The sequence below is a fragment of the Papio anubis genome, chromosome X (genome assembly GCF_008728515.1).
Source record: "Papio anubis isolate 15944 chromosome X, Panubis1.0, whole genome shotgun sequence".
NCBI lineage: Eukaryota > Metazoa > Chordata > Mammalia > Primates > Cercopithecidae > Papio > Papio anubis.
Window position 1 is genome coordinate 83,527,957 of NC_044996.1, and position 18,126 is coordinate 83,546,082.

At 41.0% G+C, this 18,126-nt stretch overlaps 1 protein-coding gene across 4 annotated transcripts in view; it reads left to right on the forward strand.

Annotated features, from left to right (window-relative positions):
* The window catches only part of OPHN1 (oligophrenin 1), a 365,836-nt gene that overhangs the window by 200,925 nt on the left and 146,785 nt on the right, over positions 1-18,126 (forward strand). For all 4 annotated transcript variants that reach the window (XR_002519579.2, XM_021932859.2, XM_021932860.2 and 1 more), the window contains exons 8-12: positions 548-652; positions 2,470-2,599; positions 6,106-6,206; positions 11,071-11,162; positions 15,543-15,621. Coding sequence is in view for 3 of the 4 variants with exons in the window: in XM_021932859.2 (XP_021788551.1) it covers positions 548-652; positions 2,470-2,599; positions 6,106-6,206; positions 11,071-11,162; positions 15,543-15,621 (507 nt within the window). In the remaining variant the exon portion in view is untranslated. The remainder of the gene's footprint in view (positions 1-547; positions 653-2,469; positions 2,600-6,105; positions 6,207-11,070; positions 11,163-15,542; positions 15,622-18,126) is intronic.

Genomic DNA, 18,126 nt, shown 5'->3' on the forward strand with positions numbered 1-18,126 from the left:
GGTTAATACATTTGTTAATAGTTCTTATTTTCTGAAGCTGAGTCAAGGGTAAATGTTTAACCTGATATGAAAACAGTGATGTGTAGACTAGTTTGTGTTTGACTGCTATACTGGGTAAACACCATGGAGTTTTTTTTTTTGTTGTTGTTGTTGTTTGTTTGTTTTTTGTTTTTCTGAGACAGAGTCTCACTCTGTCACCCAGGCTAGAGTGCAGTGGTGCAATCTCGGCTCACTACAACCTCTGCCTCCCGAGTTCAAGCGATTCTCCTGCCTCAGCCTCCCAAGTAGCTGGGATTACAGGCGCATGCCACCACAGCCAGCTAATTTTTGTATTTTTAGTAGAGATGGGGTTTCACCATGTTGGTCAGGCTGGTCTCAAACTCCTGACCTTGTGATCTGCCCACCTCGGCCTCCCAAAGTGCAGGGATTACAGGTGTGAGCCACTATGCCCAGCCATACCATGGAGTTTTTTGGTGAGTTCATGTTTCTTTTATTTAGTTTATTAGAAGATGCTGGTGATAAAGTTATTTTTACATGTTTTCCCTAGGTCTTGGCCTTTCTTCATAGTCTGTTCATTTCTAACAGCCTGACTGTGGAGCTCACACAGGATTTCCTCCCATACAAACAGCAGCTCCAGCTCAGTTTACAGAATGTGAGTTTGCATGTGGATTTTTCTCACTGGTCTTTTCATTCCGATTGAATTTCAGCCCCAGAAACCTTGATTTTTGGAATTCTAGGTTGCTGCATCCTAGCCAATTTGTTGGGATATACTGGTGTGGATCACAAATATTTAGTGTATAAGACTGTTCTTGCTCTTCCACTTTCACCTCTTTCCTGTTTTTGAGGCTGACTGCTGTTCAAACCCACCCTTCCACACACCAATACCTTCATCTATGCAATATTTATTAAGTATTGCTAATTTGCTGCATCTCTCTCAGATCAGGACACAGCTATAGGCTTATTTGAGCCCAGGCCTTAAGTTACTTCCCTGCTCATTCAAAACACTCTCACTGTGGACTTTATTACCACAAACACTCATTTTGTCTTCTCTTTTCTCAGTACTTATTAGTAGCATCACATAAATTATTTTTAAAGGTTTTCTCTACCTTCTCTGTCATGCTGGTTCTTACAGATGGGCATGTAGGCACAGTGTTCCCATCCTTTTCACATATATTCTTTTACATGTTCCTTTATTCAACCCAGATTAAACAAGTGTTTATGGAAAAAATGAACATAAGCTCTGTGCCAGGCATTGTGAAAGGCACTGGACATGCCATGAGGATGCATGCAAGTTTTTCTGTCTTGAAGGAACATACAGTTTCTTGTAGGAGACAGAAATAAACAGAGATAAATCATAATCCATAATGATAAGTGCTGTAATAGAATCAAGGCCAAAGGTTTTTAAAAAGTTCAGAGTGTTTGGCTACCTGGTAGAGTCAGAGAAGGCATTACTGAGTTGGTGACTTTAGAATGGATGTTAAATTGCATGAAATATATAGATGTAGTTTTAGATGAAAAATGCTGGTAAGTTATAGTGAAAATAAGCCCCCCTTGGTTGTTTAGGAGGACTGGGACTTACAGTTGTTATTATTTTTTCTTTCTATATACTCTCCTTGCAGAAAGGAACTAGGGGCTCTCACATTCTCCAGAATTTCCTGATTTACAACATCTTCCCACTACAACCAAGTTAATCCCTTGAATCTTCCTCTATATATCACTTGATGTGTACAAATGTAACAACAAGTCTTTGAATGTATACATATGGGTGACTTATTTACAGGATAAGCATGGGCCAACTAGATGGGCAGCACAGATCACCTTTCTCACTAACATCATGTCGTAATTTTAAGACTGGGTACTAAAAACTTATCTGTAGTGATTTTCATACCCACATTTCAACACATGTCTTACCATCGTGTTTTAGTTGTGTAGATTTGAATAGATTTATTCTCATCATTAGGTTTTGGTATTTGTGAGTATGAAAACATAGCTACTGTCAGCCCTTCTCCCAAGAGAGCACCCTCTCATATATTTTATCTTCTTGACCAGAATTTGATTTAGTATCAACTAGGCTATAACTTTGAGACACAACTTGGAAGTTGCTATGAGAATGCTACCTTTCGGAACCTTGTCTGACATCTCCCTTGTTGTAAAGCAGGGTATCAGTCATGTTCAGAATTCTAAGATTTCTTATTAGGGCCTTATGTGATTCCTATTAGTAAAAAGCCTCCCAGTTGTTATTTTATGAGTATATTGCTCGTTATATTTTTGTTTCCTATGTAGTCTTTAGGAACATTAGACTCTGTAAACTTGTTTTCCATTCACTATGCCATTCACCATTTCTTTTTTTTGCTTTGTGGTTGCACATGCTGTAAGCAGGGAAAACTCTGTACTGAGTCTCTGACCAAGAAATACTTTTTCAAGGTAATGATGATGATAATAATGATTTTCATTATGATGTCTTGACAGACAAGAAATCATTTCTCCAGTACCCGAGAAGAGATGGAAGAACTTAAGAAAAGGATGAAAGAAGCTCCCCAGACATGCAAACTTCCAGGACAGCCCACTATTGAAGGCTATCTCTATACACAAGAGAAATGTGTGTGGGGACATAGGGGTATCCATTGGGTTTCAATAAGCCAGGAACTACTGCCACTTGTCGACTCTGAATTTTGGGCACCCTTACTGTTCATGGACCCCTGATAGCTACAATACCCTTAGAGCGCAGGCAGGGAATACTGAAAACAAACAAACAAACAAAAAAGCAAAAAAAGGAGAAAATGAGAGAAAGTTGAAGATTTGTCTTACAAAGGCTGTGTAGTGATAAGACCTAAGGTTTTCTCTGAGATTCAAAATGGGTATTATTCATTCTTTAATCCTTCTGATTACTCTTTTGGAAAAAAGGGAAGTAGAGGAAAGGAAGTAGAAAAATAATATTTCTTATACCTATTATGTACCAGACATGGTGCTAAGTTCATTGAAAACACTGCCTCATTTAATGTTTGCAACCAGTTTATACCCATACACATAAGGCCACTAAGGCTCAGAGAGGTCACCATTTGAAAGTCACACAACTAACAAGTGTCAGGACTAAAATTAAATTCAGATCTGTGAAATGCCAAAACCCATGATCCTACTATAGTACCCTATATTTTCGTCTGCATTAGGGTCATGTGTTTGCTCTTTTCTTTTTTTAAGACAGGATCTCACCCTGTTGTCCAGGTTGGAGTGCGATGGCACCATAATAGCTCACTACGGCCTCATACTCCTGGGCTCAAGCAGTCCTCCTACCTCAGCCTCCTGAGTGGCTGCAACTAAAGGCACCTACCACTGCACTTGGCTAATTTTTGAATTTTTTGTAGAGACAGAATTTTTTGTTGCTCAGGTTCATGGATGCTGTTATAGCACTTAGTGAACATCATGATTCCAGTGGGAAAGACTGTATCTGTTTTTCATTGGTGACTAAGGAAAGTGGGTTAACTTGTTTAGTCACTGAATGTTGTAGAGCATTTGATCTTTCCTAATTCCTCAGTAACATTATGCACACCTGTATGTGCGATTTGATTGTATTTGCCCTTGGAACTATGTCTGAATACTCCCCAAACCTGTTATTCAGTTCTTGCCCAGAGTTATTATATCTGGGGAGTAAACAGAAGACACACACCCAGAGACTGCCAGTGGCAAAAATCACTGTAATTCACAAAGCATGGCACTTCAGTAGTGAAATTATCACACTTTTCTTCGCATAGAGCAGTTCGCTTTTGGTGATTTGCAAAGCTGTATTCTCCCACTTGTCAGGTTCATCTCTTCAACTGTGCGTTGCACAATTTCTCAATCTCAGTGCTGTTGACATTTCAGGCTGGATAATTCTTAGTTCTGGGAAGTGGTCCTGTGTATTATAGTATATTTAGCAGCATCCCTTGCCTTTCCTCACTTTTTGCTCATAGTAATCTCCAGGTGTGACAACCTAAAATGTCTCTAATGTGTTGCCAGATGTCCCCTGGGAGGCCAAATTGCCCCTAGTTGAGAACCACTGCTGTATGCTGTGTGATCCTTCTGTGCTCCAGTATTCTGATTTGTCATATGGGCATGACATTGCTACTCAGTTGAATGTATGCTTAATGAGCACTGTTTCTGCCAGATACTGTGCAATGCATTGGGGACACCCTTGAAAAAATGAATCAACCATGATTTTTGTCACCAAGAAGTGGAAAGCGATGGGAGAGATAGACAAATATATCAATAATTATAATGAAATGTGGTGATCACTGTATTTGGGGCATATATCTAAAGGCTTCACCAAGAAAGTGGTATTTGAACTAGAACTTGAATGATGAGTGGGAGTTTCATAGGTAAAGAAGAGGAAGAATGGCTGGGCACAGTGGCTCACGCCTGTAATCCCAGCACTTTGGGAGGCTGAGACAGGCATATCACCGGAGGTCAGGAGTTCGACACCAGCCTGGCCAACATGGTGAAACCCAATCTCTACTAAAAATATAAAAATTAGCTGGGTGTGGTGACACATGCCTGTAATCCCAGCTACTTGGGAGACTGAGGCAGGGGAATCACTTGAACCTGGGAGGTAGAGGTTTCAGTCAGCTGAGATGGTGCCATTGTACTCCAGCCTGGGTGACAGAGTGAGACTCTGTCTCAAAAATGAATAAAATAAGAAAGAAAGAAAGAGAGCAAGAGCGAGAGCAAGAAAGAAAGGAAGGAAGGAAGGGAGGGAGGGAGGGAGGGAGAGAGGAAGGAAGGGAGGGAGGGAGAGAGAAAGGGAGGGAGGGAGGGAGGGAATTCCAGGTGTATACCACTGCATGAGTAGAGGCAGGGTTGTGGATAGACATAGTTGATTTGTAGGACCCTTGTCCAAGAATGGTCCTGCTTTACCCCTGCTGTCCTGATGTAATTATTAATAATACAGCTTCATTCAGTCTTAAATAAGTCTTGGATTTGGACTAGAAATTATATGGCTACCTCTTCATGTGGGAACTAAAAGTAATTCATTGAAACAGGAACATAGAGGTGAGGTGCCAAGAGAAAAAGCTGGAAAGGTAAGTTTCAATCATGTTATCAAGGGCATTGTAGGCAGGCTAAGGAGTGTGGAGATAGTGAGAAAGCCATGGATGGTTTCTAATGAGGGGAATGATAAAAATAGAGATATATTTTTAAAATAATCTAGCAAAAGAGTGGAGAATGAATTAGAATGGAGTGATCAGAGATGGGGACAATAGGGAAATCAGAGAGAAGGCCAATGAAGTAATTGGTGAGATAGTAAATTTTTGTTTTTTAAAAATATGTCTCATAAAAAATAAATAAAAAATAAGACACTGGACCTGGTGCCGTGGCTCATGCCTGTAATCCCAGCACTTTGGGAGGCTGAGGCATGCAGATCACGAGGGCAGATCAAGACCATCCTGACTAACATGGTAAAACCCTGTCTCTACTAAAAAAAAGTACAAAAGGTTATCCAGGCATGGTGGCGTGGCGGGCGCCTGTAGTCCCAGCTACTCGGGAGGCTGAGGCAGGAGAATGGTGTGAACCTAGAAGGCGGAGCTTGCAGTGAGCCGAGATTACGCCACCACACTCCAGCCTGGGTGACAGAGCAAGACTCTGTCAAAAAAAAAAAAAAAAAAAAAAAAGAAATTAAACAAACAAAAACAACACTGATAGGATTCTTAACTAATTCAGTGTTAAAAGGAATGGAGAGGAGGAGACAGTTAAAAGAGAGATATGTAGAGTCATGTACAGGTTAGAAGGGGCATAACCCAATGACCAATCACATGGAACAGTTACAGAGACAGCAAAGTAAATGACAATAGTCTCCAGCTTCTGGGATACATGGTGATACCATTTATAGGGAACATGGCAGGGAGAGTAGGTTTTGAGCAAGCCAGAAGCAGCTGTGGGAAGCAGTTGGTGAAGGTTAGGATCTCCCTGTGTGCAGTAGGTAGGTGGCTATGGAAGGATGGCAGTCAGGGCAAGGGCGGGGCTGGATCTGAAGTTTGACTCTGATGAGCAATGTGTAAATAGCTTCAATCTTAGGGGTTGACTTCCTATATAGCTAAAACAGTTACTCTGTCTGCTCACTTTTACTTGTCCTCATAGGGGCTTTAGGAATATCCTGGGTGAAATACTATTGCCAGTATGAGAAAGAGACCAAAACACTCACCATGACGCCTATGGAACAGAAGCCAGGTGCTAAGCAGGTCAGTTCTTGTTTGCACCACATTTTTAGAAATGGATCTATGCCTGTTTCTCAGAAAAGAATATATGTTGACTTAGTATCAAATCATCAAGTTCATCACTGTTACATGAAGCCATGACTTTATATGTACATTTTGTCCTAAGTTTGAGTCAGATAGCACTGAGTTGAGTGAAAAATTTCTGTGTTAATTAGAGCAAACCTTTTGAAAGTGTCAGTAGTCTTTCAAACCAGTTATTTTTACAAGTGCCAGTCACATTGTACAGTCAGCTATGTAAAAATATGGATGAATTACTTTTAATAATTCTCTACTCTTGGATTCTTTAAAATAACAAGTTTTAAAAATATGAATTGAATTCCAAAATTCCTTTTTTTGCAGGAGTGTGTATGTGGCCTACGGTTGGAGTAACCAATACTCACATTCTATGTACTACTCAAATATCTTTAAGCAGTTAATCTCTCTTTTTCTGCCCTCCAAACCTCTCACTCTTGAAAATGACAAGATAAATTTAGCACACTGAAAACATAGTTTACTCACCTGGAAGAACTTGATCTTTTACATACACACACACACACACACACACACGGATTTCTTAAGATAAAAGCTGATCTTTAGACAGATTGTTTATATTCTAAAAGTAGTTCAATGTGTCTCTTTCCCCTTTAACTGGCTCTCAGACAGGGTCTTAGTGCATGATTTTTAAGCATTTGCACTCTTTACAAATTGTTTGTTGGAAGTGCTTCAAGAGTTATTTGTTAGCATTGAAAGTAGTACACGAAGACCCAATTTAGGTAGGGAGGAATTTGGAGAAAAATTGGGACAGTTTCTCTCCCTTGCTGTTCCTTTTCATGGAAGATCTCTTTTGTGTGGCTTGCTCATATTGAATTTGAGAGGATGGAAATGTGCTTGCAGGCTACTGAAATTTTTTTGGAGTGAGGATGGTCTTTTAACTACAAGATTTACCTCCCTGCTTTAATGTGCTTCAGTGATGGGATGGTAGAAGATGTTGTATCAAACAGAGTTTCTGGAATCCTCAGCTATCTTATTATTATTATTATTATTATTATTATTATTATTATTTGAGATGGAGCTTCACTGTTGTCGCCCAGGCTCGAGTGCAATGGCACAATCTTGGCTCACGGCAACCTCTGCCTCCCAGGTTCAAGTGATTCTCCTGCCTCAGCCTCTTGAGCAGCTGGGATTACAGGTGCACACCACCACACCCAGCTAATTTTTGTATTTTCAGTAGAGATGGGGTTTCACCATGTTGGCTAGCCTGGTCTCGAACTCCTGACCTCAGGTGATCCTCCCTCCTTGGCCTTCCAAGTTGCTGGGATTACAGGTGTGAGCCACGGCACCAGTTACTGTGCTTTTATCATGGGCCAGTTACTCATTCAAAACCCTCCTCAGTTTCCAGTCTGCCAATTGCCAAAGCACCTTTCAATGTTGTTCCAATAAATTCATCCTGTGTTTTAGCACTGATTTGTTCCAAGTCAGTCAGAACTTAGCTGATTAATCTGACTAGGAAGTGCTTATAAGCAACACTGGCCTGCAGTCTCTTTCTTTTATTTTTCTACACACATTACTTTTCAAATACCAGAGAGGAAGGCTCCTCTTGTAGACAATAATTTCATTTAGGCACTTTTTCTGAGGCTGCTCGGAGGTGCTTTATTGCAAACCCCGAGACAGAGTCAGCAGATACCACTTTCATATCCTCCTGACAGATGCCAGCAAGCCCTCCTTTTAGTTTTTCTTTCCCTCTTCTCTTTTCATCGAGTAGCTGCTTGCAAAACTGCAATGGTGGTGGCCTGAGCATTTTTAATGTGGTATTCCTTATGGAATGGAAAGGAGAACTTAGTTACTCACTTACAAGGCAGAGGGAGGTGGTGGGAGTTAATTGGATTTCCCCAAATTGGAGTTGGAAGTGGTTTCTTCCTGAAAGTTCTCTGTTTCACTTCCTAATACTAGTTTGTATTTTACAATTATAAATTTTACAAATAAATGATACCATAATAATAAGAACACTACAAAAGCCACTATTTCTTGAATAACTGCTGTGTGCCAGACAATGAACTAGACCCTTCTGTCATATTCATGCTACTCATTTGCCCTCCTAGCAGCTATGTGAAGTCAGTGCCCCCAATTTGTGTAGGAAGTGAGACCAATTTGAAGATGCAGGAATTGGCCATCTTTCTGACTATGGCACTTACTATAGTGTTGGTTCTACTACTTTAGCCTGTCAGCTCTCATCTGTGTTGTCATGTTCAATTTTCTGATCACCTTCTCAAATGATAATTTATTAGATCTTCATCCCTTCCCTGTTAGGAATTTGTGGTCAGGAGTACTGCATTTTGAATCTTCAGACCTGTGTTTAAATTTTAGCTCTGTGGTCCGGTAGCTTTTTGACCTTGAGTAAATTGCCTAATGTTGCTCAGTCTTAGTTTCCTCATCAGAAAAGTGGTAAGGATGATAAAGTAGTTCATAAACATTTATTGAGCACTAAGTATTTGCAAGGTACTGGAGGTATAAAGATTAATAAAACACTGTTCATGTTTTTGAAGACTTCCTAGTCAAGTGGTGAAATTAAACCTAAAAACAGGACATTTTAATATTATGTGCAAAGCACATAGTGGGCAATGTGTTGGTTTGAAGAAGGATTTTTGAGGAAGTGAAAGCTGAACTGCAGTTTGTAGAATAAGTAAGAGCTTAGTCAGGCAAAGAAGATAGACAAGGTCATTTTGGGTGGAGGGATTAATATAGGCAAAGTCATGCAATCTTGAAATAGCATGATACGTGTGTGAAATAAGAGTACTTTTGCATTGTAGGGGCATTAAACAGTTGAGCAGTCACTGGAGATGAGATTGGAGTGATGGTCAGGGCCTAGGTCCCTGAGCTGAAATGCCATTGAAGCTGAAGGCATTGAGAATTTAAAGAGATAGAGTGAGTCTGTGACTGTCTCATAACCCTCATTTTGAAAGACTAATGCGTGGCATCCCAAATTTGGGGGTAGGAAAGCATACTGAAGGATTAATTTACAGTTGAGTTGTTATAGTGTAGGAGCAAGGACAGATTGGCCTGCAAGTGGTTGAGTGTGCTGACGAGCAAGAAGTATTGGGTAATGAGCCACATGGGCCAGTTTGTATGTCATAGTATCTAGGCACCTGGGCAGTGTTTCCTAACTTGAGATACCACAGTGGGTTGTGTTATTCCCATTTAATAGATTGTGAAGTTAAGACTTGGAGATGGAATATGATTTATTTATTTATTTATTTATTCATTTATTTATTTATTTTTGAGACGGAATCTTGCTTTGTCACCCAGGCTGGAGTACAGTGGCGCGATCTTGGCTCACTGCAGCCTCTGCTTCCTGGTTTCAAGCGATTCTCCTGCCTCAGCCTCCCAAGTAGCTGGGATTACAGGCGCCCACTACTGTGCCTGACTAATTTTTGTATTTTTAGTAGAGATGGGGTTTTGCCATCTTGGCCAGGCTGCTCTCCAACTCCTGACCTCAGGTGATCCACCTGCCTTGGCCTCCCAAAGTGCTGGGATTACAGGCATGACCTGCTGTGTTTTGGCCAGGGTCACATAGCTGGTAAATGGCATAACTGAGACAAGACCCTAGGTCTTAAGCTTTCTAGTGTGTTGTTATTTCCGCTATACCAATTTGGATGACTTTGAGTATGCCGTTTTACCTCTTTAAGTGTCACTTCTCTATAATGGTTGTTAACAAGAAAAGTGGCTTAAAAATACCTGGCATAGGCTGGGCACGGTGACTCATGCCTGTAATCCCAGCACTTTGGGAGGCTGAGGTGGGTGGATCACGAGGTCAGGAGTTCGAGACCACCCTGACCAACATGGTGAAATCCCATCTCTACTAAAAATACAAAAATTAGTCGGGCATGGTGCGCACCTGTGATCTCAGCTACTCAGGAGGCTGAGGCAGGAGAATCGCTTGAACCTGGGTGGCGGAGGTTGCAGTGAGCTGAGGTCGCACCACTGTATCATTGTATTCTAGTCTGGATGACAGAGCAAGACTCCGTCTCCAAAAAAAAAAAAAAAAAAAGAATATGTAGTGTGTAATATATGGCACACAGTAAGTGATAAATGTTACTTCTCTTTCCTTTATCACATGATCTCTGTTGAGATAAGAGAGGGAATCTGAACAAGGTGAGACTGCAGAATTTTAGTCTGTGGACACAGCGGGTTTTAATTCCCTTAATTACCTACAGGACTAAAGTGGGCCACCTGTCCTTGCCGCACATATGAAATATCAAATGCCACCATGACTAATACACACATTTACTATTTCCTCTACTTTTGCACTACCTTTGGAGCAATTAAGTTTGTGATTTCTGTCATCCTAAAGAGTCTGGATGTTGGGGGACAGAAATGTTTTTCTCCCCTCCTTCATCTGCCACTTTAATGGAAGCTTCCTTGCTCAGCTACCCTCTGACTTTCTAAGGGAGGTTTTAGACAGCCACTTACCCTGTCACAATTTCCCTCCCTAGAGGCCTCATGAAAATTTTATTCTGTACACTTAATGCCATTCAGGCAGCCCATTTCTCCTACACTCCCCTTACATGATGTGTATTGAGCTTCCTGTTAAGTCTTCCTTCTTGGGAAAGAGTGCTGGATGACTCTGAACAATTTCTCCTGGTCTCAGCCATTGATTCTTGGAGCGGGGAGAAACCATCTGCCATCTTGCTGCAAATACTGTTTGAAGGGACAAGATTCTCAGTGAGTCTACACATTGCTCCTGCTGCCTTGACCAGACGCCTTCCAAGTGACACTGAAGACACTGTAGGAAGCAGAAACAGCTTCTGTGTCTTTTTTAAAAAATTGCCTGTTAATTCTTGTTTCATACCAGGGGCCCTTGGACTTAACACTGAAGTACTGTGTGAGAAGGAAGACGGAGTCTATAGACAAGAGGTTCTGTTTTGATATAGAAACTAATGAAAGGTAAGCTGTGCCGCTGTGAATTGGCAATGTCTCCACGTGCCAGATGCTTAGCCTGGGTAGGTCTTTTATTTTCTTCCATCATCCCACGTTGATGACAATGAGTAAGTCTATTCAGGACTTTGTTGTGAGTCTATTCAAGCCAGCTCTTCTGACTGCCCTTCCCAGGGATCCCTGCTAGACCTGGCCCAGTGCTGCTTTTCTCTGTGCAAGCTTCTGTCAGCTTTGCCTCACTTGCTCTAGGAAGAAAAAGTCTCTCCTGGGATTTAATTTGCTATCATATGTGCAAAAGGTCAACATTTGGTGATCCTGCAAGAAGGAAAGGATAACAAAGCTCATTCTTTGTTAAATCTCCTAATATCACATAAAAGAACAAATGAATTCGCACGCATTTTTGAGGGAGGGAAGATGAGGTGGAGGGTCATGGTGTATTAGAAAGTCATTTCCTCCCATTTGGTGCAAAAATGATGCAGACCTTCCCTACTTTACAGATACTCATATGAACTGGAAATAGTGTGATTATCACCTTTCAGATCTTAGAGCTAAGGCTTGCACATTTTGGACTTCGTTGTGTTTGTTTCTCCCAAGTGCCTTCTTTTTTTACTTGAACCTGAGCAGTTTTATCAGAGGAGAATTTTAACCATTAAAATTTCAAATGAGCGCATTTGGTATTATTGTGGAGAAAGACATGCTTTATAGTTGGGTGGTTGTACCAAAATAAACAGAATAAATCTGTTTCTAGATTTTATCTCAACTTTTTATTTCTATGTGTTAGATACTTAGTAATAGAATAGAATTTTGCAAAATGATCAGATTGCTAGAAAGGAACTTGAATGGTGAATTACAATATCATGTGAACAAAACTAGCAGTGACTGGGATCATAACAATCAGACTAAATGATGAGGGCATTTTTTAAAAAATCAGGGAATAAAGGACTTAGCTTGTTTCCTTATTTCAAAATTGAGAGATTATCATTTGACCCTCATAATTTCGATTTGTGAATCTATATCATTTCTTTGATAAAAATGGATGATCCCAGTTGAGATGGTTCTGAAAGTATATATTGTTGCCAGTAACCACGAGACTGTCACTCATTTTCCTGATAGCCTCAGTTCCAGTAGGAAGAGGAAAATTAATGTTGGCTGTGGCTTCCCTTTTATGCAAATAATATCCCCAACTCAAGCAGTTGCAAACAGTTTGTCCCCGTGGGTAGGGGCTAGGATCAATTTATGTTTCTTGTACCTGGTGCTATGCATGGCTCATGATAAGTACTACATTTGATGTTTATTCTTAAGTGTGTTTTTTTCTTATCCCAGAATGCTGAAGAATTTTGACACTAGAACCCAGGGATTAAAGTTTTGATACATCTACACTTTTAGTTATTATATACTGTGCACTTTGCAAAGCATTCCCTCATTTAATCTACCACCCCCCCCCCGCCCATTTTACCAGTGAGGAAACTGAGACCCACATACATTTCACTGACTTGCCCAACTAAAGTCACATAGTAAGTGGTGAGGCTGAGCTCAAACCCTAGTCTGTAGGTCTCCGGTCTGCAAAGCCCATGCTGGTTTCTTTTTGTTTGTTTTGTTTGTTTTGAGATGGTATCTGTCTCTCTTGCCCAGGCTGGAGTGCAGTGGTGCACAACCTCCACCTCCCAGGCTCAAACGAGTCTCCTGCCTCAGCCTCCCAAGTAGCTGGGACTACAGGCATGTGCCACCATGTCCAGCTAATTTTTGTATTTTTAATAGAAATGGGGTTTCACCATGTTGGCCAGGCTCCACTTGAACTGGCCTCAAGACATCCACCTGCCTTGGCCTCCCAAAGTGCTGGGATTATAGGCATGAGCCACTGTGCCTGGCTCCATGCTGTTTTTAATTTTGTTCTATTGTCTATTATAAGCAGAAGAAACAAACTGCAAAATAGAGCATTAAATATAATAATGAACAGGTGCTGAGGCCCCTCTCTGCATGTGGAGTCTTTTGAGTGACATGACATCTGCTTTTCTGGCTAGTCAATCTGATATAAGGAAGAGAGTCAGGCTTCCTAGCAGGCATCAGGCAGCTGTACTCACATTCCCTGGAGCACAGAGCAAAGGGCTCTTTGAGTCACCTTTTTCTATGTCAGGAAGAGAGGATAAGATTTTTTATTTTTTTAACTTTTAGTTTTTTAGAGAGAGGGTCTTACTCTGTTGCCCAGGTTGGTTTGTATTGGCACAGGTTCAAGTGATCCTCTTGCCTGAGCCTCCTGAGTAGCTGGGACTGACAGGTGTGTACCACCACATCTGGCTAATTTTTTATTTTATGTAGCTGTGGGGGTTTGCTATGTTGCCCAGGCTGGTCTTCAACTCCTGGCTTGCAGTGATTCTACCCTGTCGGCCTCCCAAAGTGCTCATATTACAGGTGTGAATCACTGCACCTGGTTCTAAATTTAGGCTCTTAGCAGTATTTAAAATGACAGGCTCATAGCAAGGCAGAGCTTGAAATGTTTTAGTAACAAAAGCAACAAAAATAATTGTGATAAAAATAAAAACAATTGCTAACATTTGCCAAGTACCTCTTTTGTGACAGGCACTGTTATCAGCCATTTAAGTGTATAGTTTCCTTTAGTTGTCACCACAGTCACATGAAGGAGGTGATGTTATTTGAATTTTGGTTTGTGAATCTCTATCATTTCTGTGTTAACAATGGATGACCCCACTCAAGGTGGCTGTGGAAGTATATATTGTTGCCAGTAACCACAAGACTGTCATTAAGAGGTGCTTTAATGAAGTAAGAGATGGTAGGACAGGAGCCCCATGATTCCAGCAGGTAGAACAGGATTCCTACGATATCAGTAATGAAAAGGACCTCCCAGCTCCTGTGTTCCAGCACCCTTTCAGATAAAGAAACCGAGGTCTCGAGAGGCCTAGTTACTTATCCAGGGTGGCTGAACTCTCTTGGCATTGCTTTTATCATTCTTTGACGCTAGGAGAGGTCTCATCTTATCATAGAATTTGTGGAAGGAAAAATGTTTTCCTGATGGCTCAGGTAGCCAAGAGAAAGCAAGGAGACTTTATACCTTGCATAAAGTGTGGTTAATCTCAAAATTCCAGTTGAGTCACAAAGATCTAAAAAGACCATAAAGAGCATAACAACTTAGGATACCTCTGGGTAGTTAGTAGTGTCTTAGTCCATTTGAGATGTTACGACAAAATACCTGAGACTCAGTAATATATCAACAACAGAAATTCATTTGTCACATTTCTAGAAGCTGGAAGTCCAAGCAGTTTCAGTGTCTGGTGAGGACCTGGTCTCTGTTTCCAAGATGGCATCTTGTTGCAATGCCCTCCGGAGAGCACCAACACTGTGTCCTCATATGTCAGAAGAGACGGAAGGGAATGAACCCACTCTTTCAAGTCTTTGTAAAAGGACCCTAATCCCATTTATGAGGTTCTACCCTTATCACTCACTCACCCCCTGAAGGTCCCATTTCTTAATATCATCACATTGGTAGTTAAGTTTCAACCTATGAATTTTGGGGAGTATTCAGACCACAGCAGGTAGCCTGCAAATAAATGAATAAAACAGGGTTTGAAGCCGTGTGCCAGGCAGAAGAGGCCTTATATTGTAGTAGTGAAGAATATGGCTGCTGGACCAGACTTTCTGCATTTAAGTCCTGTCTCTAGTAGTTCCCTGCTACATGACCTTGGATAATTACTCTGTGCCTCAGTTTCCCCTTCTGTGAAGTAGAGATGATTACTATAACTGCCTTATTGTGTATATTAATTGAGTTAATATACATAGTTTACTTGGAACAAAATTTGTCACCAAGTAAGCATTCAGTAAATATTAGTTTTTTTTTATTAGTCATAAAATTGCTTGTTAGCCAAAACGCCTCCTCCCTGTGTCTTAGCCAGTACTCATGTTGTTGAATTTATTCCAACTCAAAATGTTTCTTGGACATCGCAGGTGCTAGAAGAAGCAAAGCCATTTTACTGACAGATGAATGTGCCTGTGATGTACATGCTCATTCCTAGAACTCAGACAAAGTGTCTGGCTTCCAACAGAGTAAGGCAGGGAGAGCCTTTGTTTGGTTCAGGCACAATGGGGCCAATTTAGGTGTGCATTATGGAGGCATCTTGACAGTTACCTTCCTATTTCTTGCACGATCCTGGCACAAGGCCACCAAGATACCACCCCTACCTCCATGGTTCCCAAAGTTACTGTTCTCTAAATTGCCTATTTTTTTTCTTGAGTAAAAGAGATTTTGAAAAATGAGTATTCTGTGGGCCTGTGCTTGTTCAGTGTGGCAACCTGCAGGGCAGAGAGGGACCCTAGATCACAAGACTCCATTCTCTCAGATGAATTTTCTGCTTTATACTTATCATTTTTCCCCCTCAGGCCAGGAACCATCACTCTGCAGGCCCTTTCAGAAGCTAACAGAAGGCTATGGATGGAAGCCATGGATGGGAAAGAACCTGTAAGTTACCTGACACTGGGGAAGCCTCCCCAGCTTATGCCAGTGTATGAGTGCCCTCTAGTGTTATCAGTGTGTCTCAGACAATTAAATGGTAATGGATTGTTTAGTCTCAGTTTTAGAGCTGTAAGAAATTGTTTCCACATCTCTTAGCAGGTAAGGCAACTGGAGTTCCAGAAAGGTTGAGGGACTTTTCTGAGACCACCCTCAGAGAAGACATCAAAACTGGGCTTAGAATGCAGATCTCTCAGCTCCCTGCTCTAGTCTTAGACTATGTAGCTATGCCCATAAGCTATTTTTCAGAAAGAATTAAGCCATTTTTCAGGTTATGAAATCAATATGTGTTAATTAATATGAAAAATAATTGCCATAGTTATAAATAAGCACTTATTAAATATTTATTCAGAATGATTTCTCTGCCTCACCCTTATACCACCAACTCAGCTATTCTCTTCGAGGGTACAGCTGGTAGCGGAGATGGCATTGCCACCCTGTATCACAAGATGTACTGTTCCATTTAGAACACCGTTATGCAGGAGGACAAGCAATCCCTTGAAAGCGTTACTGATTATCGTCAAGCACCAATAGGAACAGTTGGAAGTAATTGAAAAATGTTCTAGTTTCTTAGTGGCATATGAAATAATATCAGCTTCCTGGTGTTGGAATTCCAAAAGCTTGGATATAGGTACTAGTTCTGCCATTAAATGGTTATGTGACCCTGGGCAAATCATTTCACCTCTCTGAGATTCAGTTTTCCTCTCAGTAAAATGGCTTTAATAATTTCTTTCTACCTATCTCACAGGGTTGCCTAGAAAAACCAGATGGAAATCATCTTGTAAACCACAATGTGCTAGCCGATGTGAATGATGGGATACAAAACTCCAAAGATCCAGCAGTGTTCAGATACAGTCTTATTTCCTTGCTTTATTCAAGTGAAAAACTGGCTAGGAGAGAAAATGCATTCTAGGTTTTTCTTTCTATGCGTCCTTAGTATCCTGGAGAATTTAGAGGGGTAACTAGATCCCAGATTACACTTATAGTAAACTGGAAGGTAGCAGGAGAGACTTGGTATTCTGAAGACTGCCATCCAGAAAATATTCCAGCACTGTCTTCCTTTTGTCACCTCCCAGAAACCTGCTGCTGAACTCTTTCATGCTTGTGACGTTTCTGTAGGCAGATGCTAGGAAGCTCAGCAAGGCATTTATCTTTCAATTCCCTCTCTTAAGTTTGCTCTCCCTTTAGGTTTTCAAAAATCAAAGGATGCAGATGGCTTTTTGTGGAGAATGATGTGAGCACATGGGCCTACTGAATGTGGATCCATACCAACTTGATCATGGCAGATTTTTCCACAAATCCCTTGTTTAGAAAAGTAGCAGCAAAGGCTGGCTGGCACAGAAATATCTCCCACTGAAATATCTGTGGGCATACACACATATACAGAACTTATTTTAAGGACAGGCTGTTCAAACAGACTCTTAACAGATGGCATATAGAGGGCTCATTTCCTGCAGCCTCACATTACTAATGTTGTTGCTCCTTTACTAAACACTCCAGTTCACTAGTCTTACATATCTCGTCCATGCCTTTGCCTAAACTGTCAAAGATCAGGGCTTGAAGGAATGTTTACTCCAACGCTGATCACTTTACTGATATAAATTTTGAGATCTGGAGAATGGAAAGGGCATGCCCAAATTTCCTAAGAGGTAGAGGTAGAGCCAGGACTAGACTTCAAGAGTCAACAATCTCCTTTCTGGTCTCTCACAAAGCTATCACAGTGCATACTCTAAGATAACACAGACAAATCTTGGTGTATTCATGGATCTCTTTCAGATGGACATTTGCCTTTCCACAGAGAAGCATTCATCAACTAGTCTTTGAGGGTGGGAGATTGGTATTAGGAACATTTGAATTTTATAATGTCTATCAGAGAGGTACATAGCCATGAGGAAAACACTTTCCTGGTCTCTTGATTTATTATAAAAATGGCATTACATAAGGAAATATCTAAGATGGATTGGCTACAACTTTAGCTACGGTGAACTATGTGAAATTTAGTGTAATTTTCAGTGATTGTTCAAGTATTTTCTTTTTTCTTTTTTTTGAGATGGAGTCTCACGCTGTTGCCCAGGTTGGAGTACAGTGGTGTGATCTCAGCTCACTGCAGCCTCCACCTCCTGGGTTCAAGAGATTCTCCTGACTCAGCCTCCCGAACAGATGGGATTATGGGTGCACGCCACCATGCCTGGCAAATTTTTGGATTTTTGTAGAGATGGGGTTTCATGATGTTCACCAGACTAGTCTTAAACTCCTGACCTCAAGTGATCTGCCTGCCTTGGCCTCCCAAATTTCTGGGATTACAGGCCTGAGCCGCCATGCCTGGCCTGTTCAAGTATTTTCTAGCAATCTTGGCAAAATGGTTATGTTTAGCCCACTTGCCTATCTTGTTGACATCCTGGAGTTTCTAATCATTTTTTAATGCCTATCTGGGGAAAGAGATTTAGTATTATG